General features: G+C 45.8%; 1 protein-coding gene and 1 long non-coding RNA gene across 3 annotated transcripts in view; both read right to left on the bottom strand.

Moving 5' to 3' along the window:
- LOC308466806 overlaps positions 1 to 26,264 on the bottom strand; it is a 219,982-nt gene that overhangs the window by 73,795 nt on the left and 119,923 nt on the right. The window lies entirely within an intron of this gene.
- LOC308466782 (cyclin-dependent kinase 4 inhibitor B-like) lies at positions 834 to 23,450 on the bottom strand. Of its 2 annotated transcripts, none has more exons than XM_080987977.1 (2): positions 22,610 to 23,450; positions 834 to 1,221 (listed from the first exon to the last, which is right to left on the bottom strand). In XM_080987977.1, exons 1-2 carry the CDS (start codon positions 22,790 to 22,792, stop codon positions 949 to 951), a joined length of 456 nt encoding a protein of 151 aa, XP_080844103.1. In that variant the 5' UTR covers positions 22,793 to 23,450; the 3' UTR covers positions 834 to 948. The 2 variants fall into 2 exon arrangements, with proteins under 2 accessions (XP_080844103.1, XP_080844104.1); XM_080987978.1 differs by lacking the exon at positions 22,610 to 23,450 and adding an exon at positions 9,602 to 9,801.

Raw genomic sequence — 26,264 nt, 5'->3', positions numbered from 1 at the left:
CACGTGTTAAATATGTATCACTCTACTCGGGTAGGAAAAATGGACAGTGGTGGTCAGTGGTGCCTCTTAAAGAAAGGCTTTCTGGGAGAAGCTATATTCTAAATAAATCCTCTCTAATTTTATTTACGTCCTTAAGATGATTTCTAAACCGCTTGTGCAAAGAGCTCTCTAAGCCATCTACAGATAAATTTGTAGAGGAAAGCCAAAAGGAGATGCTCCCACCAGAAGGACCTGCAGGATTCGAACTCCTCACCGCCTGGATTTCCTCCCCGTCTAATCATGATCTGGACCTTGGAAGGCCAGACAATGAGATCCTCTCTACTAAGATGCTTATTCCCAGATAAGCGTGTTTTGCATTGCTGGATCCTATACATGTCTACTCACAAGTAAGGCCCTTCGACTGCCAACAGGAGTTTGCTCGCCCCTGAATGCTTATGCGGTTGCAATGTTACAAACTCTACTTTCTGCAATTCAAATCCGCGTCAGGCTTGGTGTGGAGAACAAACGTCTTATTCCAACTGAGTTATTTTAAGTATTATAAACTCCTCCTTTTTCCTGCCCCTTAACTGGAACTCTTTTTGTGTGTGTGCCCTGTATCGCAACTGCAGGCATAAAGGACAGCAAATGAACAGCGTGAGCCTGATCCCCCCCCCGGAAATATATTTTGCAGCGTTTGGGGGGGGGGATCCTCTCTAAATGTGTGTCTTGCTCCGAAACAGGCTTGGGAACAGTAGGCCCTCCGGCTGTTGCTGAGAAAGGAAGGAAGGAAGGAAGGAAGGAAAAAAGGAAAAAAGGAAGGAAGGAAGGAAAAAAGGAAGGAAGGAAGGGGCAACTTACTGCAAAAAAAACTTTATTTTTTGGCAAAGAAGACCCATGCAAAATAATGCAAGGGAGAAGTGCTACCATAAGCATAAGCAACATTGACGATAGCATTAGATCGTTGCTGGATTATCTCCAGGATTCCCCGATCGCCAGCCGGGCCAGATAACGCACGACGTGGCGGTGCCCATTCTCTTCAGCCACGTCCACCGGGAGGCGCCCTCTGCGGTCGGGCAGGTCGAGTCGCGCTCCGCCTGAGCGCAGCACGCGCAGCGTGTCCAGGAAGCCTTCCCGGGCTGCGTCGTGCGCGGGGCAGGAGCCGGTGGAGGGATCGGGCACGTTGGGATCAGCTCCCCATCGAAGCAGCAGCTCGGCCACGCGCGGGTCCCCCATCCTCATGACCTAGAAGGCAAAGGAGAAGAGATGCGCCGTCAATCAGGCGCCAGCGCCGCGCTCCGCCTAGGATTGCCACTAGCTGTGTGGTCCGATTCTATGTATTCCATTTTCAGTGTTCTGAATTAAAGCGGAGGTACCCCCACGACGAGGAAGGGGAAGAAATGGAGGCATTGAGAGATTTTACTTTCTTGGGCTCCATGATCACTGCAGATGGTGACAGCAGCCACGAAATTAAAAGACTCCTGCTTCTTGCGAGAAAAGCAATGACAAACCTAGATAGCATCTTAAAAAGCAGAGACATCACCTTGCCAACAAAGGTCCGTATAGTTAAAGCTATGGTTTTCCCAGTAGTGATGTATGGAAGTGAGAGCTTGACCATAAAGAAGGCTGATCGCCGAAGAATTGATGCTTTTGAATTATGGTGCTGGAGGAAACACTTGAGAGTCCCGTGGACTGGGCATGCATATCTGTGGTATGACAAGGTCAAAGCGCATAGAGCATTTAAAAACCATATTGTCAGGAAAGCACTGTTTAATGTTTGGATAAGATACAAGGATTTATTGGAAAACAAAACTCCAAGGTGGCTGTCACCAATGGAAGTGAAAGCCTTGAAAAAGCTCAATATGGAGGTCAAATGGCCAAAATATTGGGAAATTTTGGAACAAGATGGAGACAGATTGAAATTGCAGAGTTTTGAAAAACTAAAAAACAAAATGCGAGACTGGCTTCATTATTATCAGATAATGGAGGCATACAATTTGGATAAGAAAATTGGCTTCCAGGTGGAAAAATCAAAATTAGAAACAGAACTGTTAGAACCCAAAACTAAGAATTTGTCAAGAATGTATAACTTGCTGCTGAAATGGAATACTCAGGATGAAACGGTGAAATCTGCTATGATTAAATGGGCACAAGATGTTGGACATAACATCATGTTCGCTGACTGGGAACAGTTATGGACCACAGGTATGAAGTTTACGGCATGTAATGCCCTAAGAGAGAATATTATGAAAATGATATACAGGTGGTACATAACCCCAGTCAAGCTTGCAAAAATCTACCATTTGCCCGATAATAAATGTTGGAAATGTAAAGAAACTGAAGGTACATTTTTTCACCTTTGGTGGGCGTGCCCAAAGATTAAGGCTTTCTGGGAGATGATATATAATGAATTAAAAAAGGTATTTAAATATACCTACTTGAAGAAACCAGAGGCCTTTCTCCTGGGCATAGTCGGCCAATTGGTGTTAAAAAAGGATAGAACTTTTTTTATGTATGCTACAACAGCAGCAAGAATACTCATCGCAAAGTATTGGAAGACACAAGAGCTACCCACACTGGAGGAATGGCAGATGAAAATGATGGACTACATGGAATTGGCGGAAATGACTGGCAGAATCCGTGACCAGGGAGAAGAGTCGGTGGAAGAAGATTGGAGAAATTTAAAGATTATTTACAGAAATATTGCAAAATTAATGAATGTTAGAGTGATGTTGGATTGAAGCTAAGTGGCTTCTAGCTGTACAGGTTTTAAAGTTATAAATATATCAAGATTAAGGATTAGGATTAAAAAGGTTAAAAGAACGGAAAAATTGGTTTTTAATAGGTAAAAACTTAATGTTATAATATATTAGGATTAAGGATTGGGACTAAAAAGGAGGGAAAGAAATTGCTGGACTAACAAATTGAATTGGAATACAAAAGAGGGAGGTATGAGGAGGTCCGGGAAACAAGTACATGTAAAAGAAGTTATGAAAAGACGGAATTGTTTTTAATTGTTTTTTCTTTTTCCTTTTTGTATTTTTGTATTGTGTATTTTTCTTTTTCTTTTTAAATTTTCCTTTTTTTATTAATGTGATTCCTTTTCTGTGAAACTTTAATAAATATTAATTTTTTTAAAAAAAAGAGAGTCCCGTGGACTGCAAGAAGATCAAACCTCTCCATTCTTAAGGAAATCAGCCCTGAGTGCTCACTGGAAGGACAGATCCTGAAACTGAGGCTCCAAGACTTTGGCCACCTCATGAGAAGAAAAGACTCCCTGGAAAAGTCCCTGATGTTGGGAAAGATGGAGGGCACAAGGAGAAGGGGACGACAGAGGATGAGATGGCTGGACAGTGTTCTCGAAGCTACCAGCATGAGTTTGACCAAACTGTGGGAGGCAGTGGAAAACAGGAGTGCCTGGGGTCACGAAGAGTCAAACACGACTAAACGACTAAACAACAACAACACCCCCAAGACCGAGGGGCTGCTGTGAGCTACTCCGGGTTCATCTCCTTAAGGGATGGATCCAGACTTGGCATCAAAATAATAGCAGGAGATAATAATAATAATAATAATAATAATAATAATAATAATAATACAGGACTGAATAGGTGGAAAGGGAGCTCACCCAGCGCCACAGAGAGAGTGAAATAATAATTCAGCCCTTGGGGTTGGATGCAGATTGACAGTGCAATGGTACAGTGCAAGAGAGGCAGTGTGGTGTAGTGGTTAGGGTGCTAGGCTAGGATCCGGGAAACGAGGCCTTAAATCCCCATTAAGGCAACCCCTACACCAAACAAAGCACACGGCAAACCAACCACGCGTGGGACCTCTTGTTTCTCCGCCGCCGCCCCAGCCAGCCATAAATAAAGTAAGCGTTTATGTGATGCTGACTAAAAAGCTTTCCTGATATACTATGTACAAGAATGAAATTTTAATTCCTTCCCCTTTCCTCCCCTCTTCTCCTTTTCCTCAAACCCATATTGCCTGTAACAGGAATGTCTCGCTATGAATATGACTGATTTGTTTGAATCAGCCTCTGAAAACAAAGACACTGTATGTTCTATTGTGACCCAAGAAAACCATTTAATAAACACACACACAAACACACACACACACAAATAGTTATAGATATGATTTTATTAATTTCATGATAGAATATATATATATATATATATATATATATATATATATATATATGAAGGTCACTGGGGGACCTTCGGCCAGTCACTCCCTCTCAACCTAACCTACCTCACAAGGAGGAGATGTACTCCATCCTTGAGGTCCTTTGAGGAAAGTTGGGGTGTAAATGTAAATTGTGGGAGTGGGGATTATCGGTTTTGTTTTGTTCTTTTTTTATTTTTTTATTTTTTTATTTTTAAATAATATTTATTAAAGTTTCACAAGAAAATGATCACATGAATAATAATAAAAGAAGAAAAAAATTAACAATAAGAAGAAAAATACACAATACAAAATACAAAAAGAAAAAAGAAAAAAACAGTTAAAAACAATTCCGTCTTTTCATCACTTCTTTTACGTTTACTTGTTTCCCGGACCTCCTCATACCTCCCTCTTTTGTATTCCAATTCAGTTTGTTAGTCCAGCAATTTATTTCCCTCCTTTTTAATCCTGATCTTTAGTCTTAATATATTATAACATTAAATTTTTACCTATTAAAAACCAATTTTTCCATTCTTTTAACCATTACTGCTAGAAACCGCTTAACTTCAATCCGTCATCATTCTAACATTCATTAATTTTACAATATTTCTGTAAGTAGTCTTTAAATTTCTTCCAATCTTCTTCCACCGACTCTTCTCCCTGGTCTCGGATTCTGCCAGTCATTTCCGCCAATTCCATATAGTCCATCATTTTCATCTGCCATTCCTCCAGTGTGGGTAGATCTTGTGTCTTCCAATGCTTTGCAATAAGTATTCTTGCTGCTGTTGTAGCATACATAAAAAAAGTTCTGTCCTTCTTTAACACCGATTGGTTGACTATGCCCAGGAGAAAGGCCTCTGGTTTCTTCAAGAAGGTATATTTAAATACCTTTTTAAATTCATTATAAATCATCTCCCAGAAAACCTTAATCCTTGGGCACGTCCACCAAAGGTGAAAGAATGTACCTTCAGTTTCTTTACATTTCCAACATTTATTATCAGGCAAATGGTAGATTTTTGCAAGCTTGACTGGGGTTATGTACCACCTGTATATCATTTTCATAATATTCTCTCTTAGGGCATTACATGCCGTAAACTTCATACCTGTGGTCCATAACTGTTCCCAGTCAGCAAACATAATATTATGTCCAACATCTTGTGCCCATTTAATCATAGCAGATTTCACCGTTTCATCCTGAGTATTCCATTTCAGCAGCAAGTTATACATTCTTGACAAATTCTTAATTTTGGGTTCTAACAGTTCTGTTTCTAATTTTGATTTTTCCACCTGGAAGCCAATTTTCTTGTCCAAATTGTATGCCTCCATTTTCTGATAATAATGAAGCCAGTCTCGCACTTTATTTTTTAGTTTTTCAAAACTCTGCAGTTTCAATCTATCTCCACCTTGTTCTAAAATTTCCCAATATTTTGGCCATTTGACCTCCATATTGAGCTTTTTCAAGGCTTTTGCTTCCATCGGTGACAGCCACCTTGGGGTTTTATTTTCCAATAAGTCCTTATATCTTATCCAAACATTAAACAAAGCTTTCCTGACAATATGATTTTTAAATGCTTTATGTGCTTTGACCTTATCATACCACAAATATGCATGCCATCCAAATACATTGTTAAAACCTTCTAGATCCAAAATGTCAGTGTTTTCAAGAAGCAGCCATTCTTTCAACCAGCAAAAAGCTGCTGATTCATAATAAAGTTTAAGGTCTGGCAGGGCAAATCCACCTCTTTCCTTTGCATCTGTTAGTATTTTAAATTTTATTCTGGGCTTCTTGCCCTGCCAGACAAATCTAGAAATATCTCTCTGCCACCTCTTGAAACAGTCCATTTTGTCCACAATTTGCAATGTTTGAAACAAAAACAACATTCTAGGCAATACATTCATTTTTACCGCAGCAATACGGCCCAGCAGTGAAAGCTTCAAATTTGACCAAATTTCTAAATCTTTTTTCACTTCAGCCCAACATTTTTCATAGTTATCTTTAAATAAATTCCATTCCAAATAAATTTTTTTGCTGTCATGTTAATCCCCAGGTATTTCACTTTCTTAACCACAGTCAGACAAGTTTTGTTCTTATTTTTATTGTGTACTTTGTGGTTTTTAATATTGGAATTTTATGTTGTGAACTACCCTGAGATCTACGGATGAAGAGTGGTAGAATAATAATAATAATAATAATAATAATAATAATATACAACCACTCTCCAAATAAGCCTCATTAAGCAGAAAGGGGGTTACTCTCAGGCAAGTGTATACTTGTTCAATGAGATTTACCGCAGAATCCTAACCAGGTCTACTCAGAATCCTATTAAATTCAGTGGGACTTATTCCCAGGTCTGTAAGGGCAGGATTGCAACCTTAAATTTCACTAATCTTTTGGCGTAGAATTTATTTATTTATTTTGTAATTGCCCAGTAGCACCTTAAAGACCAACTAAGTTTGTTCTTGGTATGAGCTCTCGTGTGCATGCCCACTTCTTCAGATACACTGAAACAGAAGTCACCAGACCTTAATATATATAGTGAGAGGGTGGGGAGAGGTATTACTCAGAAGGGTGGTGGGAATGGGTGATTGGCTGATAGGTGTGGTAGACCTGTTGACATTTTTAAATATTTTTAAAATATATTTCTACTGCGTCAGACCAACACGGCTACCTACCTGAATCTTTTGGCATAGGTATTTCGGGGACGAGGGAATGGAGACCTAGCGAGTCTTACTTCGAAGTGGACAGGCTCAGGACATAGCTGTCAACTTTTCCCTCTTCTTGCGAGGAATCCTATTCGGAATAAGGGAATTTCCCTTTAAAAGGGGGGAAAGTTGACAGCTATGGCTCTCAACTTTAGCGCAACCTTAGAGGGATCCTGCCCTTGAGCACCGTCAAAAAGAACAAATGCCCAGTTCCATTTGATAATTCTGAAAGCACCGCGTGTCTCTTACGGTAGTAATTTTGGTATCTCACTTGTACTAACTGGATAATCAAACTGAAATCAAGAAACAACATCCATCCACCGCTGTCTCTCCGTTGTGTCAATCGGGGAAACCTCAATGGGCGATTCGACTGCCGTTGGAGTCGAGGAGGTTTAAGATCGCTCAGCTGTAGAGTAGCTCCTGCCGACCTTTTCCCCGTACTTCTAAATAAGTAACACATTTTTTCAAAAAAGTTATAATACGAAATAATTGACTTAGGAGTGGTTTCAGTTAGTGGGACTTTATTAACGCGAGAATCTCAACGTTAGATTGAGTAGATTTATTGAATAGATTTATTGATGTCAAGCCTCCGTTTTACACCCTCCTCCGCAAAGGAATCGAACTGAAAACCACAATTGAATTCAGATGGATTGTGATGAGGAGCGGGGGAGCAGTTTGCCTTGCAAGGGTCGCTGTTTTGAGAAGGAAACGGAGGGTGCTGGTCTTACTCACTGCTGGGAACGCGCCTAGGCGCTGGTCCATCCTCCGTCAAACCTCTGGTCCATCTAGCGAAGCCTTTCTTTACACTGACCTGGCATGATCGTGATCTACCGGTAGATCCTGGTAGATCTTTGGCCCCCTCAGTGATCTCCCCCCCACCAATAAAAATAGGGGGGAAAGTTGGGCTTCCTAACAAAAGCTCAACAACTTTGGTCCACTATCAGGTTTTTTATACAGTTGTACCTCGGGTTAAGTACTTAATTCGTTCCGGAGGTCCGTTCTTAACCTGAAACTGTTCTTAACCTGAAGCACCACTTTAGCTAATGGGACCTCCCGCTGCCGCCGCGCGATTTCTGTTCTCATCCTGAAGCAAAGTTCTTAACCTGAAGCACTATTTCTGGGTTAGCGGAGTCTGTAACCTGAAGCGTATGTAACCCGAGGTACCACTGTACTGTGAGCAGATCGCAGTGTATTTGGAGTCGGCTCTCCAGGGTTTGAGCCAGCGGTTTCTCCAGGACAGTCAACCCCGCCACGCAAATATTGTGCTGTACCACCGAGGGACACCCTTTCTCCATACTGAGACACATGCTGATGGGACTATATGGTCGAACTTTTATCAGATTTGAAAGACGGAAACAGTTGTGGGATACATTCGGCAACGCCGGTAGCTATATAATTCCAAGAACGGTTAGGAGCAAAAATGAAAATAAAAATCGGAAAATAATTTACAGCCCTGCCCAAGCCTAGCCATATCTTCTCAGAAATACTTGAGTTCCATATAATTTGACCTGCACTGTCCTACTCACGAGTAAGTACCATTAAATTCAATAGGGCTGACTCCCAGCTACGGACTCGCGTTGTTAAAGGTGTCTTTTTAAAAAACAAAAACAAAAAAAATCGAGAAAAAGATCATTCATAGCGCATGCCTATCCATGTCTACTCAGAAGCAAGTGCTACCGAATTCAGTAGGGTCCTACTTCCAGCTAAGTGCGCACAGGATTGCAGCCTAAGAATCAGCTCTTCTGCGCAAAGCGTTGATCGAGAGCTAGACACCCCCTTCCCCTTTCTGGTTATAATGTTTTTTAGGAGCATTTCCGGTTTCTGATTATTATTATAAAGGAAATATAATATATACTTTTCTCCAGGGCTTAAACCTCGCGGGCAGTCTTGCGCCTCAGAGGCTCCCCACCCTTTAATTTTATTTTTGCAAAAGTGTCTGTTCCTCCTCCAACAAATTAATACAGAAATCAGCTTTGCAAAAAAATAGGTTTCACACAAATTCCTGGGTGTTTCTAACAGTCGCCATCCACAGAGAAGCCAGCCATTTTGGGAGGTGGGCAAGAGCATTTTGCTGCGATGTAGAATAATGCAGATTAAAATGGAGGTCCGTCGGGACCGCTGCGAGGCAACCCGAATTGCTCAAAGGCGCGATCGCCTCACGTTTGCGACCGGAGTTTGACGCTCCATTCACGCCGGCAGTTGAGAAATTCTATTTATTTCCTGGGTACGTGCCCTCCCCGGAAAGCCACGTGCTGAAGACCAATGTAAGTTAGAGAAAGCGCACGTCCTAAACGACTGCTTGATAGAAGATGATAATTGCTATTTAATACGGGGATTCGTTGAGGAGGCGAGGATATCTCTCGCCAGAAACGAAAGCAGATATATAACTTTGAAAAGGGAGGAATCCCTTGAAGCGGAAATATATTTCAGAAGGTGCTTAGCAGAGCTAGGCTACTCAGAAACCTTTTATGGGCAATTTCCTAAATCTGTCCCCTTGACAACGACAAAGAAAGTTTATTTGTCCTGTTCTCCAAAATCTTTCTTGACAGCAGCAGAGGTAAGCTCACAGATTCCCCCCGCCCCCCCCCGATTCTCTCGCTCTCCTATTACCGACCCATCCCCCGGGGTTCCATTGCAACGTTTCCAAGCGCGCTGTGCGCGCCAGATACGTGCCCGCACTTAGGACGGAAAGCCGCGGTTTGAGCACCTTTTTTCCTTTTATTGTCAAACAGGCAGCCCGTTCCGCCCTGACCACTACCTGGATCGCGCTCCTGCCGAAGCAGTTCAGGCCATTGGGGTCCGCTCCCGCGTCCAGCAGCCTGCGCGCTTGTGCCAAGTTCCCTTCGGCGGCCGCGCGAGTGAGCGCGTTGGCTTGCTGCGTCCCCATCCCGAGTGCGCCACGCGCGTCCACGAGGCAGGCAGACGCGATGCGGTCCCACCTCGATCGCGCGCGGCTGCCGTGCGCGCACTGCTGATCCAATTGGGTGCAGGAACTAAAGTCAGCGCCCGCCCCGTCCCGGACAACAAATGACAGGCGCACTTTCAGCGAGAGCGGGGCGGGGCTCTCGGCCCTGCTTGGCCCGCACCGAGCCTGCAGAGCTCTGCTCTAGGGCGGAAGGGGGAGGCGGGCGGCATTGCCAAGCTGTTTTTTTTTTTTTTTCAGAGAGAGTTACTGGGTCGTCTCGCCTGAGCTTAAATGTTAACACACGTTACATGAGCGTTCGGACGGTTAGATTTACTATAGTGGCAAGCTGTAGTGAGGGGGCCTTTTTAAAAGTCTCCTTGCATTGCCGCGCCTAGATTGCTCTCTCTAGATGCCTAGATGCATTGGGGCGAGGGGGAATGCTTTGTGGATATGGGTTGACTTAGATGAGATCAGCTCGAAAAGCGCACGTGGCCTTTCCGGTGGATAAAAGAGAAGTCTCGATTCATTCTCTGCCCAGAGCCCTTTCACTTGCAAATAATTCTCCCTGAACAGGGCTGCAGGCTTTCATCTCACTCCTTCTGCAACCCTTCCAGACCTTAAAGAAACTGCGGGATGGCTGTATGGATGGACTCGCGAGCAAGATTTGAACTATGAGCAGCAGAAGGAATTAGAGATTAAAGTATTGTTGTCATGCTATAAAAGATAGAAAAGAAACACCACGGAAAACGGGGTGGGAAGTCCACGAAACAGAAAGAAAAAATATTACGTATTGGAGTGTATATCATAGAATCATAGATTTGTGGAACAGGAAGGAACCCTGAGGATCATCTAGTCCAACCCTTTGCAAGGCAGGAATATGCAGCTGTCCCATACGGGATCGAACCTGCAAACTTGACCGTCATCAGCACCGCGCTTTAACCAACTGAGCTAACAAGAGGATCGTATGTTAAACTTTTGAAAATTTAATAAAATATAATTTTAAAAAAGAATTGCACAATGTAGATGATAGATAAATAGAAAGAGAGATCGAGATATAGATAGATAGATAGATAGATAGATAGATAGATAGATAGATAGATAGATGATAGATAGATAGAGATGCAAGGGGTGGGGATCAAGTTATGAATGAAAGTCGCACTCTCCCCTGCTCCCTTCCTCTTCCTCCCCCCAGAAGTGTTGAGCCTCTAGCCGCTCATTGGTAAAGCAAAGCCATTTTAGACACAAGACATCTTATAGTCTCATGCACTTGGACCCAAGTCTTAGAACTGGGAGTCCTTGCCCCGGAGAGCTCCCTCAATATGAAGCAGCGGCCTAAATCTTTATGCTTGCTTGCGCAGAAGCAAGTTCAATGAGGCTTACTCTCCGATCATATACAGGTTATGCAGCTCATATAAAGAGCCATATTCCTTTGCCGTCAGTTTCTCTCCCGCCCCCCTTATAATGATTTTATGTTTAAATGATTTCTTCTGTTCTAAAGGAATGTAGTTTACCACCCTGGGGAAGTTCTGGGTGAAGGGCTGGACTATAAATCTAAATAATAATAGCACCATGCATAGAACTGAGAACCTCAGAAAAAGAACATCCTATATATAGTTCTATGCGCGATGATGGAGGAAATCTCACGGAAGCAGGCAGCGAGATTTGCTTTCCAATCAACCAGACGCAAGGCAACGGCCTAAGAGCCATAGGAAGGCGCCTGAACTGAACTCGGCGATATTTACTCCGAAGTAAACTTGCTTAGCAGGCCGAGGATGGGCAGCCTTTGACCCTGAAGGTGTACCGCCCCCCTCCCCAGTCATGCTGGATGAGTCCAGACAAATATGGAAGGGCGCCGTCCCTCATCCTGGGGACTTCAGCCTGCAACAATGTCCCAGGACCCAAGCCCTGATGCGCACAGGTGGCGGCCGCTCAGGTTTCCATGGAGCTCAACGGGACTGTTTTTTCTCTCTCTCTCCACGAGCGTGCCTATCCCCTCTCTCTAAATCTCCCACTACTCTTTCCACACTGCGCCCCCATTTGCTTTCCTCCCTCCTTTCTTCGACGGCTGGGGGCGTGGAGAGCTTCTAAGTTGAGGAAAAGAAGCCACTCCACGAAACCACGTTGAATCCCAGCTTCGGAGAACGCCAGGATATAATGACTACTGCTACTAATGTGTATTTGTGTGTACCACTTGACCGCTGCTTTTCACCCTAGCCTACCCCGCAGGGTTTTTTGCGGATAAAATGGGGCAAAGACCAAGGGCGACTGCTAGAGAGCTCCATTATTAGGGTCCGCAAAATGAGTCAGAAGTCCCCAAGTTCTCAGTGGCTTTCCCTAGTTTTTTCTCTCTCTTTTTTTAATGTCTCTCCAAGGCTTCCTTGTGGTAAATGCATCTCCAGGCTTCTCCACACGCTGAGTGATTTCAAAGCAGCTTCCTTAGGCTGAATGCTATACGCACTTACCTGGGAGTAAGTCCCATTGAACACAGTGGAGCTTAGTTCTGAGTAGAGGTGTATAAAATCGCGCTGTGAGTTCAATGAGCAGGGTGGCCTCGCTGCAGCTCCTTTCTTGAAGAGCAGAGGGAAAGCCGAGGGATTTGCTGACGAACGGCGACAGCACAGGCTTTGCTTCAGCAGCCCAAGGGATGAGACAAGATTTCATCGCCCTGCATGTGGTCCCGTGTGCTAGAGACCGATTAGGGTGAAATGTACCTCAATACCCTTTTGCATTTTTGCTAAAATAAATCTGATCGCCTGACTTTTTCGTTGTTTAGCTTTAGGCTGGAGGGGAGATTCCAAAGTTTTGTTTGTATTTACTTATTTAATCCCAAATTTTGGATTGCTTTCCATAAAACACCTCGGAGCGTTTTGAGGGGTGATATGATAACCATCTCCAAATACCTGAAGGGCTGTCAGATCGTGGATGATGGAGAAAGTTTGTTTTCTGCTGCTCAGGTGGGTAGCAATGGATTCAAATTACAATAAAGGTAATTCTAGCTAATTTTAATTTGGTGACGAAATTAAAAGACGCCTGCTTTTTGGGAGAAAAGCAATGACAAACCTAGACAGCATCTTAAAAAGCAGAGACATCACCTTGCCGACAAAGGTCCGTATAGTTAAAGCTACGGTTTTCCCAGTACTGATGTATGGAAGTGAGAGCTGGACCATAAAGAAGGCTGATCGCCGAAGAATTGATGCTTTTGAATTCTGGTGCTGGAGGAGACTCTTGAGAATCCCATGGACTGCAAGAAGATCAAACCGATCCATTCTTAAGGAAATCAGCCCTGAGTGCTCACTGGAAGGACAGATCTCGAAGCTGAGGCTCCAATACTTTGGCCACCTCATGAGAAGAGAAGACTCCCTGGAAAAGACCCTGATGTTGGGGAAGATGGAGGGCACAAGGAGAAGGGGACGACAGAGGACGAGATGGTTGGACAGTGTTCTCGAAGCTACCAGCATGGGTTTGACCAAACTGCGGGAGGCAGTGGAAGACAGGAGTGCCTGGCGTGCTCTGGTCCATGGGGTAACGAAGAGTCGGACACGACTAAACGACTAAACAACAACAACAATTCTACCTAAACATCTGGAAGAACCTTTTGACAGTAAGGGCTGTTGGACAGCGGAACGGACTTCCTCCGAAGGTGGTGGACTCTCCTTCATCGGATTGTTTTTAAACAGGGGTTGGACGGCTCTCTGCATTTCAGATAGTGGGTTATATGACCCTCAGAGTCCTTTCCAACCTTACACTTCTCTGGTTCTGTGAATTCACACACAAATTTCAAGCGTGATAGAAGGAATCGCACTTTTTAACCTCTGAGAAGCTCCTACGTATTAAAATTTTTGCTTTGCGAACATTTCTGGGAATTGGGCGAGGGGGGAAAGAGCAGGGAGGTGATGAATTATAAACCATGCAGTTTCTCAAAACTGTCCCGAAGTAAAATGAATTGTCTACTCTGCCACACATATTTGGTACACCCAAAGTAAACTTGCAAAGTTCTTAGCCAACAGCAAAAAAAATATGATTTGTCCTCGTTAATTTAGCATTCTTTGATCAAAAGGTTGCATTAGAAATACGTTGCCACCATCCTTCAGCAGCAAAGATCTTCTGTGGAAAAGAATCTAGAGTTCGCTTTCGGGCTAATGTGGCGTTCACGCGTTTTGTTAATACTCTTAAATCAGTAATTCCCAAATTTGGCTTGTCCCACACTGGTGTGTCTGCAAGAGAACTGTGTAGTGTGTTGTTGTGACAGAAGGATCCTGTAGCTTTTTTCCAAGTAGGCCTATATTAAGAGTACAAAATACCTTTCGAAATCGTGCTCTCCTGCGGCGTCTGGACAGCTCCCACCCTCCTGCTGCAGTCTCGAAGGCGGAATCATTCAGGACTTTGCAGGGGCTCCACGTGGAGAGGAGGGAGAGGGGAGAGGAGGAGGGTCACATCCATTGCCAGGCGGATCACAGGTCTTGGGCATAACCGGGGGTGCAAGCGGCAGCTGCCCGCCCCCCCCCAAATCAAGTAAGTAAATAAAAATACTTAACTCACTGACCGATTGCATCGTAGATAACTCGGTTCTGCCCCACCCCCCAACATAAAGCCTGCCCCCTTAAAATAAATCCTGGCTACGCCCATGTCATTGGACCTGTGGCTTGGGTTAGCCAAGGGATACAGTGGTACCTTGGGATACAGACGCTTCAGGTTACAGACGCTTTAAGTTACAGACTCCGCTAACCTAGAAATAGTACCCCAGGTTAAGAACTTTGCTTCAGGATGAGAACAGAAATCGCGCGGCGGCAGCGGGAGGCCCCATTAGCTAAAGTGGTATCTCAGGTTAAGAACAGTTTCAGGTTAAGAATGGACCTCCAGAACGAATTAAGTTCTTAACCCGAGGTACCACTGTACTTGTAGCTTACAAACACATGCATGCACACACACACACACACACACACACACACACACACACAGCATAAGAGCCGGCTAGATCAGACCAATGTCCCACCCCGGCCCTTGACCAGCCAATGAGAAACCCTCAAGCAGGTTTTGAGCACCAGAGCCCTCTCCCCTCCTGTGTTTTCCAACAACTGGTCTTCTGAAGCTTTGCTGCCTCTGACGAGGGAGGCAGAGCCGAGCCATCATGGCAGCTAGCCACCCATCGCTCTCTCCTCCCTGGCTTGCCCAATCGTTTTTGAAAGCCATTCAAGTTGGTGGCGATCTCACGGCCTCCTGCGGGAGCCAATTCCTTAGTCGGACCGCGCGCCGTATGCGCTCCGAACCGCCCAAAATTCAGCTTCATTGCATGTCACGAATTCTGGTGTCAAGGAGAGAGGGAGGGGAAAAAGCCTTCCTCTTTTCCCTTTCTCCATGCCAAATTGAACTCCATAAAACTTCTCCCATGACACCTCTCAATTGCCTTTTCTGGAAACTCAAACCGTTTCACCTTGGTTCTTAAGATGGGCGTTTCAACAACAAGAAAAAAAAGGAAAAAGTAACCCCCTCGCTCGCACCCCCCAGCCACACCCCCACACCCCACACTAATGCAGAGTTATAGTCAGGGGTGCCAACTTCAATAAAATATTGGGGGGGGGTAAGCAGCGCCCCACATAATCAATCACATGGCACAAGGAAACTATTTGAATGGGAATGCCCATTAACAAGGGGGGTGGGCCTGCCCCCTCAAATATTTTATTGGTTTCTATGGTTAAAGCTGAGGTGGGACCCTCAAGCAGCGGCAGTTACTGGGGAATTTCCTAAGGCATCTGAAAGGCTCATCTGCCAATGAGAGAGAGGCCTGAAAAGTCTCTTCAGCTCCCCAGAGGAAGTGGGCAGAATATGATGATCTTTATCACCCAACATACTTGGCGTAGCCGAGGGGTGCAAGCAAATCAAGTAAATCAATAAAAATACTTAACTGAGTTTCTGCTCCACCTACCCCAACATAAAGCCTGGCAACGCCCATACCTGCATAGGAAGAACAGGCAGGTTCTCCCAGCTAGCCAAAAGGGCACCATCCAGACACACGACAGAGGAAGCAACAAGCTTGGGGGACCCAAAAGTTTGTACAGCTACAAGCAATCAAATAATATTTTGACTGTGGGGGGACCCTCAAGTGGAATCTCCGCCGAGGAAGAAAGCACACGCTCATTGGCCACGGAATGCCTTCCGCTTCTTAAAGGGCGGGCGAGGGAAGGCAAAAAGGATGGCTGGATCAAGGGGCGGAATGGCGTGCCTTAGAAAAGGGCAGGGCTGGCTGGCTGGCTGGCACACTGAACACGAGGTGCACTTCATATTTCAACATTTCGAGGTGGCTCCCACTCCCACTTTCGTCAGCAGTTGTAGTAAACAAAAACCAATCAATAAATGGAAGAAGAATATATGAAGAGCTGTTTACCATCTCTAAAGTAAGAGGCATCCGCTTCCAACAGCGAATAACCCACAAATACGTCAGGGAGGCTCACTGGAAGGACAGAACCCGAAGCTGAGACTCCGAGACTTTGGCCACCTCATGAGAAGACTCCCTGGAAAAGACCCTGATGCAAGGAGAAGGGGACGACAGAGGACGAGATGGTTGGACAGTGTTCTCGAAGAGACCAACATGAGTTTGACCAAACTGCGGGAGGCAGTGGACGATAGGAGTGCCTGGCGTGGTCCATGGGGTCACGAAGAGTCGGATACGACTAAACAACAACAGGTCAGGGAAGCGATAGTCACCCTTTAGAACTAATGTCAGTGTACTGGAAGAAGCAAAGATCACCAGTGTCGAAGCAATGATTCTTCAACATCAACTTCGTTGGACTGGTCATGTTGTGCGGATGCCTGATTATCATCTTCCAAAGCAACTACTCTATTCCAAACTTAAAAATGGAAAGCGTAATGCTGGTGGTCAACAAAAGGCAATTAAAAAAAAAAAAAGTAGTATAAACACCAACAATTGGGAAACATAGGCCTACCAACGCTCCAATTGGAGAACAGCCTTTACCAAAGGTGTCATGGACTTTGAAGACACCCGAACTCAGGCCGGAAGGGAGAAATGTGCTAAGAGGAAGGCATGCTTGGCAAATCCTCACCAGGATCAACTCCCGCGTGGAAACCTATGTCCCACTGTAGAAGGAGGTGTGGATCCAGAACTGGCCTCCACAGTCACCTACGGACACTCTGTTAAAATCGTGTTCATGGAAGACAATCTTACTCGTCTACGAGGGATTGTCAAAGAAGAAGATCCACCCTTTGCCACTTGCGTGTGCCCTGGCAGCTCGGCAGCCTTTGAACTCTCTAAACGGAGCCATTGAGATAAACATGGCCAAGAGGCCCGTCTCCTACGAATTCGCGCCTTTCCAGTCTCAGTCCGTCTACTCTAGCCCAACCGCCATGCCGGCTTCGCCTGGCAGCGAATTCCAAAAAGGGGTTGTGCGATATGTAGTTTAGCTCCAAGGCATCACTGGAGAGAAAGGTTTGAGTTCAAGCAGTAGGCCTCTCTCAAGCAGAATGAGTTTGAGAGCTTAAAATTAAAATGGAAAAAAGAAAACGAAAGCAAAAACAAGCGCTTCCCTACACAGCCTTGGTTTTGGAGAGAGGAAAGGAAGAGTATTCTGGCATCCCATGTGAAACAACCAAAGTGCCTTCATTCAGAATGGTCCGCCTTGTCAATTGCCAGGGGAATAGGAGCCCCCAAATGCGTTAAGCCTGGTCAAGTTCAACAGGAGCGATAAAGACGGCGGAGCCTCTACTAAAATGTTTTAAAACAAATTGTTCTTTATTTACTTCCTGCTTTCTAAATGCTGTTTGATTATTTGATGTTTTATATTTTTATTTCATTAAGTCTTTTTAATTGTGGAATATTCTGAGAGCTTTTTATTATAAAACAGTATATAAATTTAAGGAAGAGCATGCAATTTGTAATAAAGAGAGAAATATTATCTTCAGGGGAGGGTGGAAAGACGGTGACTTTGAGTCCCCCCCCCCCACCTTACTATCAATTTATTATCATTATCATTAAATGGGATGAACACCCAAAGAACACTCATCCCAAGTGTTTAGGCTTTCCGGGCCTACAAAAAATGGTGCTTAAAGCGACTGTAGAGATACAGAGTTCCTGGCGCTTCAAGCTACTCCGATGGCAGAGTTTATCTGCCGTCTGCGCGCCGGTCATAGGAACGGGCCCTACTGAAATCAGTGGGGCTGCTGGGACCAGAGCGAACGCAAAGACTCTGAGAGCCGGATCCAGGCCACGTTCACTCCGCAGTGAACGGCATTGGTTTAAAATGCCCTTCATTCGCAGCCAGGTCGCCCAGCGCCCTGCTCGTGTCGGTTTGGATCAGCGTGTAAAGGGTCAGGGCACAGGTGACAGTGATCACTGACCTATCCATGCATGCTGGATTGCGCTTTAAATTAAAGAGGACAGACACCTGGGAACGCAGAAACTGCCTCATACAGAGTCAGGCCACTGGTCAATATATAGGTCAGTATATATTGCCCAACACTGACTGGCAGCAGATCTCCGGGGTTTCACCTGGCGGTGCGCGGTGTGTGTGTGTGTGTGTGTGTGTTGGAAGGAGCTCCTTTGAGGGGCGAGGGCCGCCCCTCTTCTTTGCTATTCATTGGGTGGCAAGGCGGGGGCTCATTTGATTTCACCTGATCTTCCTTCTCTGAATCCCACAGCTAACGCGATTCACCTTATCGAGACTACTCTGGAGAAAGGGAGCCAGAGAGGGAAGAATTTCACAAGAACAGAGTTCTCTGCCACCTTCGCTTGAGAGTAAAATCAGCAGCCTTTGCTTTTCAGTGTATGAGAGGATTGCAGGATCCGAGACAAAGGCGGATTCGCTGACCATCTCCTTAAACTCACGCAGGCGCCGTTGAAATACGGCCTCTTCCTCTCTCGCCATTGACAGACGGGGAAACTGAGGCACACCGCTACAACCAGCTTAATGCATTCTAGGAGTAAATAAGTAAATTAATTAATTAAAATCCACTTCCTATACGTTTAAGAAGGGACCCTTTCCTGCCTTTTCATAGTTTATTGTCTCAAGATTTGTTCCAGGCCCACTCTGGAAAACCTTGCTTTTGTTTTTCATATTAAAACAATTCTAATACAAAAAGAGCTGTGCTCCATTTTGATCCTCCTGAAGGCAAGGAGGGAGGACATCTTGCTTGCAAGAGAGGATTGCGCAACTTCCTTTTTAAAGTATATATATATATATACACATATATTTATACATACAGTATGTGATAGTGGTGTTTATTCTATCAGGAGCTCACTCGCCTACTTCGTTCAGCAACGACTTCATTTCTGAAATCTCCAAGTTCCTGTTTTCAATTCCTCTGCTAACAGGAGCAACCCTCTTAAAAATCAGGGGCAGGGCCGGTTGCCTGTGTCCCCAAACAACCCCCCATCTCCCCATCCAGGTGTCATAGAATGATTGGGTGGGGATAGGCGGGGACTGCTAAGTCCCCTGGGTGCGCGTGATCCTGCAAAATACCTCCTGCAAGGCCACGCGCCGCCCCTCGCCTCTCACAGGCTTTATAGAGGAATGACCAGAAGGATGCGCGCAGGCGTGTTTCTTTTACCTGTGGCTCCTTCTGCATGCAGACCCGCTCCTCGCCTGCCTACACCCCAAATGCTGGGCCCCGCTCCCCGGAATTCCGACAGATTCCCGAGGCTGGCAAAGGGAGCCGCGCAGCCCTCTCTCCCACCTGCAACGAGCCCCCCTCGAGCCCCCTCCCCACCAGAGAGCACTCTACGGAAGTGAATAGGGTGACACTATGTTTGCTCCAGACGCGCCGCTTGCGCTCCGTGCGCGGGATGCTCTGCGCGCGCACTTTGGATCGGAACCATTAGGTCGGCCACTCCAGCTGATCAGCAGCAGCTAGACTGTTGGTTCAATTGTTGCGGGACGCAGGCGTGTGGAGCCCGGTCCTGCGCTCAGAAGTATGTTTACTCAGAAGTAAGTGCTACTGAAGTCAAAGCGGGTTTACTCCTGGGTGAGCAGCGCTAAGGCTGCAGTTTTAACTCTGTTTACGTGGGAGTAAGATTGCAGCCTTACTTCTCAGGACTGCAAAGGCCCAATCCAGGCTTACGAGGGAGCAATTCTCACTGAACACTCTGGGATCGTCGCTCAGGATTGCGTTGTAAGGCGGGCAAACTGGGCGGGATCCGAAGATCCTAGTTGGGGGGGGGCGTTAAGGATGGCCTAAATCTGTAGAGATCTGGTCTGACCAGAGCGCACCGAGCTACAGCGGATGCAAACGCATCTGGTTTGCATTCCAGCTTTTTTCTGAGGAGGTTACTATCGTCGGAATTCTGAGAAGAGACATAACTGTAACAGGAATCCAGTAGATTCCAACGGGGAAATCCAATTCCTTTACTGCAGCGAAGAATCTCGCAGCACTCTAAAATGCTTACTGCGCTCCTATGTGCTTAATCGGAAGGAAGGCCTATGGCATTCAGCAGCGCTTACTCCCGTGCAAATGCACATAGGGTTGCATGCATAGGGTACAGCGTAAGCGTGCACAGGGGTGGGGTGCAATAAACGCCTCGTAGCATGATCCGCGCAGGAAAACCCGAATGAATTCAGTACCACTTACTTCTGAGTAGATGCGCGTAGGATTGTGCCTCAAACTTGCTGCTTTGGTGACCTCTAATTCTAGTCAGAGTTGAGAAAATAACGGTTTTCCATTATAATAAAATATTTTGCAGAGGGGAGTGGGTTGAAGACAGACCATCCGCATTGCTGTTCTAAAGCGGCAATTGCCAGAAGGCGAACCAGGCAACCACGAACCAGTGCAGCTATTCCAAGTTATTAGCTCAACCATTTCCCTCTTCGCTTTGCTCTTTAGCTTGCAATTTTAGCACAATGAAGTCCGTGGGAGATGCCTGTTGTTTTTTACTTTTATTTTTTAATATTCAAACTGGGCAAAAGTGCTTAATTTTGCCTTGTCCTCGCCCCAACGGTGTTGCTCGACATGATATACTTTCGGCAGGCTCGGGCCCATAAAAACTGCCCAGAGATTCTCTGCAAACGATAGTAATGATTACAACTATTTTTTTTAATGTGAAAGCACGAGAAAGAGAGTTTATTTAAAGTGGAATAGAGAATTCATTACTTTACGAAATTCAGGAAAGTACTTGAAAAACTACCGAAAAGGAGTGTAGCTTCAAAAACGAGGGTCGACACTGTAAAATGCATCTGCCTTTATCTATAAATCTTCCTATTGCGCAAGGAATATCTATGGTGCATATTTGAACTTAGAAATAGTTGTACAATAGTAATAGTAAATCAGTGTAAAATAACTGTGACAATTTCCTTTCAAAATATCCTGTGTTAGTGCTTAACTCTTGTCAACTCCAAGGCGTCTGTCCATCCGCGGCATTTCCCAATTTGCCTTTCTATTTTGATCCCAGAATTTCATTCTTTCGGCAATTAATTTCGGAGATCAGCTTTCCAGCGAAATAAACCTCAAAATATTGCACGTTCCTTTGTTTCGCAGAAGGAGACCACGCTCCGAAGGAGCCCACACACACCAGGCGAGGATAACGTTTTGCTCCCTTCTAGGAAATTAATTCGCGCAGCTAATGCCCAGAGGTCATTGGGAATAAATATTGCCCCATTTAAAAAACCATTTCTAATATTATATAGTGTCCCCCACATCGGACAATATTGAGTTTTTATTTTTCGTACAATAAGGAGTTTTGTAAAGTGAAAGTCAACATGCAATATAATGAGCTCTTTGGAAAACAAACAAACATGCAATTGTACTTAATAGCAACAAATTTGAACAGAGGGGGTGACAAGAGTTGACATTTTCAGATTTATTCCTAGCTGAGCACCTCAAAAATGTAATTAAGATAGATACTGGATTTTGGAGAAGATTTCTCCACACACACCTTCAGCTTTGCACAGTTCAGTAACTCTCTTTTGTGCCCTCACAGCCAAATAATAAGTACTAAGTTTACAAAAAGCCCCCTAGAATATAAACGATTGTGGTTATCGCAAGAGACTAAATGTCATGGTCCCCAACCACGACTACCGACAATTTCAGAACGTGCAGTGCTGCTTTAATGTGCATAGGCCTACCTAATCTAGGAAGAGAAAACAAAGAAGCAGGCCGGATCTTCGAGGCCTATTTTTTATTTTTTTATTAATGCAATCTATTTCTTTTTGCACTGAAATATTATGCAAATTATCTGTAATCTCATTTCACTCCTTAGACAACCCTCAGGAGACTTTTCGATATGAATGTTTGGTGGTGAAGAGTGTTTTTGTGAGATTCTTCTCTCAAAATGATTTGTCCCCATTTAAGCAGCCGACCGATTATTTGTTCTGCTTCTAATGTACAAAGATATATGCCGTTCATCTATCTTTCTGCCGTTTGTTTTACCTGCGAGTCTCATCTTTCACCGAAATGAGCCCCCCCCCCATACATAAAACACATGGAATCTCTCATCTTTAAAGCACACAAATAAACATACTCCAGATCTCTTTCTACACATGCATACATACTTAGGGGCATTTCAAGGTAAAATTAGCCTCCAACAAAAGACAGAATGATTACGGATGAGCTGTCTGTTCCTTTCAGGACTCCAGACCAGGGACACGATGGAGGTACTTTCGAATTAAAGATGTCCGCAGTTCTAAACCTAACCAGGGTAAACAGATTCCAGGAGTTCTAACAGTGCGCTCACCACTTGGGGGAAGAAGGGGAGACTTGGCCGATGGAAATTTCCTGGCTTTTGTTCACTAGGAAAAGGAGTTCTATAGAATAGATAGAACACACAAACAGAGAGAGAGAGGGAGGGAGAGAGAGAGCGAGATGGAGAGAGAGAGAGAGAGAGGCAGACAGGCGTCTAAAAGAGATTCGCCATTCCCTTACCTGTTCCGGGCCGAGGATCCAGGCTCGGCGGGCTGGCATGGCTTCTTCCGCACGATCAGCACCAAGGAATGGTGGAGCGGCCTTCTCCTGCTCGGGTTCCTCAGGAGATCTCGGATGAGCTTCACCAGAAGGGGCTTGAGGAGACGCGGCAGCTTCTTGGGCCTGGCGCAGCGGATGGTGCATTTGACGCGGGTGCCCATCGGGCCCGTCGCTCCGGGGGCGAAGCTGCGAGGGGTCCGTTGGAAGGGAGCGCGCACGCGGATTCTCCTTGGCGCCCGGGGGTTGGGCTGGCTGCTGGCATCCGGGGGAGAAGAGCAGCGTGTGGAGAAGGGCGGGGGGGGGGGAGGCGGAGAGGGAGGGTGGCTGGGGGAGGGGAGCTCCTCTCTCCAGAGCCTAATGTAAGCAGGTTCAGCTCCCTGGCACTCTGCCAAGGAGGTTTCACGTTGCCCGCGTCCCCACAGGCGCAAAAAGTTACTCCCCTTCCGTTCCTCCCCTCCCGTCCCCTGTAGATGTCCTCCTGTTGGTTTGGACCACACCATGTTTCAGTGAAGGGGAGGAGGAAGAGGAAAAAAAGAGCTTTAGAAGGAGATCGCTCTGCACTCTCTCCCCCCCATCATCATCATCATCACACCCCACGGCCATCCCCTTTTCTCCTCCTCCAGCCACTCTCTCTCCTCCCCTTCTGTTTCCATTCGAAACGTCAAAGAAGAAATTGCTAGGTGGAAAACACGCACCACCATCTGACCCGACCGTGCAGCCAATCAGGAAGCCGCTCGGCGTTTTTGTTTGTTTTAAACGGGGCTGCAGCTGAAGCCACTTCGCTTTCGGCCCGCTGCGCTGCCGGGGAACAGGCGCGCGTGGCGCAGAGGGAGCAGGCGGCTTCTTTTCGGCCCAAACCGGTCTCCGCCGGTGAAGGGGAGGGAAGGGAGGCGGGCCGAGAGCGGCCCTATCGGGGCAAGGCTGCGGGTAGCGGGCAGCCTGAACGGGAGAGCTCGCTTGCGCGTATCCGCTGCGCGCATTTCCGCGTTGAGGGCGGTGCTTGGAAGGGAGACGTTGCTGCTGTCAGGCGAGCGGCAGACGCGGCGCAACAGCCCACCTTTCGCTTCCCCGGGTCGGATAAGCGTGAGATCTTCTCTTGGGGTGGGGGGCAGGGGTGCCAACTTGAATTAAACGTGGAGGGGGGGAGAGCAGGAAAGTCCCGCTCCACATAATCGATCACAAGATGCAGCGCATGCACGCCATTTGAATGGCAATGCTCATCAACTTTGGGAGAGCCTCGCCACCTCAAATATGTTATGGGGGCGCAACAGGACCTCGGCCCCTAGGAGTTGGCTCCTTTGGTGGCGGGTGTGGAGAGCAGGAGCTGCGGAGGCGCTTGCCAAGCTGGGCTTGTCTAGCTTTCCGTTGGAAGCCGGCCTCCCCAGCCGTGTTTTCGTCCCGGGGCGTCGTCAGCTTCTGCCCGCAGAGCCCAGAGGACGTCAGCATCCCGCTAGCCGAAACGGAAAGCAAGGGAAGCTGGCCACGCTTTTTTCTGTTAAAAATAAACAAAAATAAAACGATTTTTACTTGGTGCTAAACTAGCAAGGAGCCCGAGAGAGATCTCTGGTCGCCTGAGGTTCAGCCTTCTTCTCGAGAGACCTTACCTCGCCCGGGCTCCTCAAACCACACTGTCTCCTTGCGCAGATCCGAAGGGGGACGCTGAAGGATCGCCAAGCCGTCTCGACTGCAACGTGAAGAAATCATTCCCCGTTCTCTGTGGAGGTAAGGGACGCGAATACGCCAGTTTAGATCCCTCAGCTCGCAAGAAAAGGCCCAAGCTGTTCGTGCAAGATGGTTAGCAAGAGAGCCAGCGCATTTCCTGCTGCGCCGTGGCAGGTCCGTTTCGGTTTCGGGTGAATCTCAATAACAGCCCCGAGAGCGGTGGAGTCCGGTGTCCGTCCGACCGCCTTCAGAAAAGGTTTGCTTTAGAATTAAGCGAGACTGGCAGAACCGAAGAACTTCCTGCTCCTCCTTTTTATCTGTCTTCTATTCCCACGACAGCAGCTTGGGCGCACAAAAGAAAATATTTCAGAGCCGCTCTAAAATATTTTGCGTGCCCCAACCGCACCCCCATGAGACCTGCGGTTTGCCCGAAGCGATTATTGTTAACTCTAGTAGAATAGTATTCATTGTTAAATTGCAACAGAAACAGAAGGAAGGGTGCGATCTCCCTCACCGAGGAAACTCATTCCGTGTCTAATGGCTGAAGGGCCATTTCAGCTGCCAGCAGTAGATCCCAGGACTTAAATGATTACAAGGAGAGGGATCTGAAACATCTTCTGCTGCTCATCCCAGGTTATTTTCCTTGAGGAATAACTGTCAGTTGTCCTGTCTCTCCATTATCTATGGAATAATCTGCTTCTGCACATTGGAACTACTGGAGAGCTCGTGGGACGGGCTGATTAAGAGTGTCAGAGTAGGATCTGGGAGACCAGCATTCATATGGTCACTAGGTGCCCTTGGACCAGCCACTGCTTCTCAGCCTAACCTACTCCCAGGGTTATTGGGGGGAATAAATGAGGAGAGGAAGAACGAGGCACCACCTTGGTCTCATTGCAGAAAAACGTGCGCTATAAATGCAATAAATACATTTAATTCTGTAGGATTTAGTGGGGGGTTTTGGAGGGGAGTTATTGGGCTGTTGTTTTTATTTTGATTATCTATTTTGTGGTTTTATATTTTGATTTTGTTCTGTGAAGCACCCTGAGACCTCCAGGTATAGGGCGGTATATAAATTCAATTAATAATAATAATAATGAGTTAACAGTACTTAAAAAGTCTCACCTGCTACATTCCTAAACTTTCCTTCTGCTCACCTGCACAACCTTTGCTTTCATGTCTCTTTTCTTTCCCTTCTGAGTAGCAGGCTCTCTTTCATTTTACTTAGTGAGGATTAGTGCCTGCATGCCCAGACTGTCTGCAGATATTGTGTATGTCGTGTGGGGTAGGGGAATAATAATAATAATAATTTATTTATACCCCGACCATCTGGCTGGGTGTCTCCAGCCACAAATTTTTAAAAATACAATTAAACATCAAACATTAAAAACTTTAGTAAACAGGGCTGCCTTCAGATGTCTTCTAAAAGTCTCACACAAGGCTGCAGCCACATGGTTCCTGCATGCTGGAGTACAACCAGTCAGCCACGTTATGCAAGAAGAGGAAGGCCTAACACAACTTCCTCCACCCTCTTCCATTTTGTTTCCTCCTGCTTTCATATTAAGCCGTTAAGTCCACCAGTCTGCTGCTGTTTTGTCCATGTGTGACAGTTTACTCTAGTAACTGCTATCTGTCACTCTTCTGGAAAATCAAGGATACCCAGAAATCAAGGATACCCAGAAGATAAAATTGAGACTCCTGTGGATGAGCTCCTTGGAAGAATGACAGGGTCCAAATATGATCAAATTACTAAATCATAACTGACATGCATTATTATTGTTATTGTTATTAATGTGTATATCACCTTTTAACCATAGATCTCAGAGCGGTTCACAACATAACATTACAATAAAAACAACTAAAACCTAGCTAATAAGCTGTTACTTTTGAGATGGCTAGTAGCATTTTTTTTAAAAAAGTATGTTTCTGTTTGACTCTCCTCCTCTCCCTGAATTGG

Source organism: Podarcis pityusensis (genome assembly GCF_964106645.2).
Source record: "Podarcis pityusensis genome assembly, chromosome: 17".
Lineage (NCBI taxonomy): Eukaryota > Metazoa > Chordata > Lepidosauria > Squamata > Lacertidae > Podarcis > Podarcis pityusensis.
The sequence above is the reverse complement of the archived record's forward strand: the minus strand, read 5'-3'. Positions and strand labels throughout refer to the sequence as shown.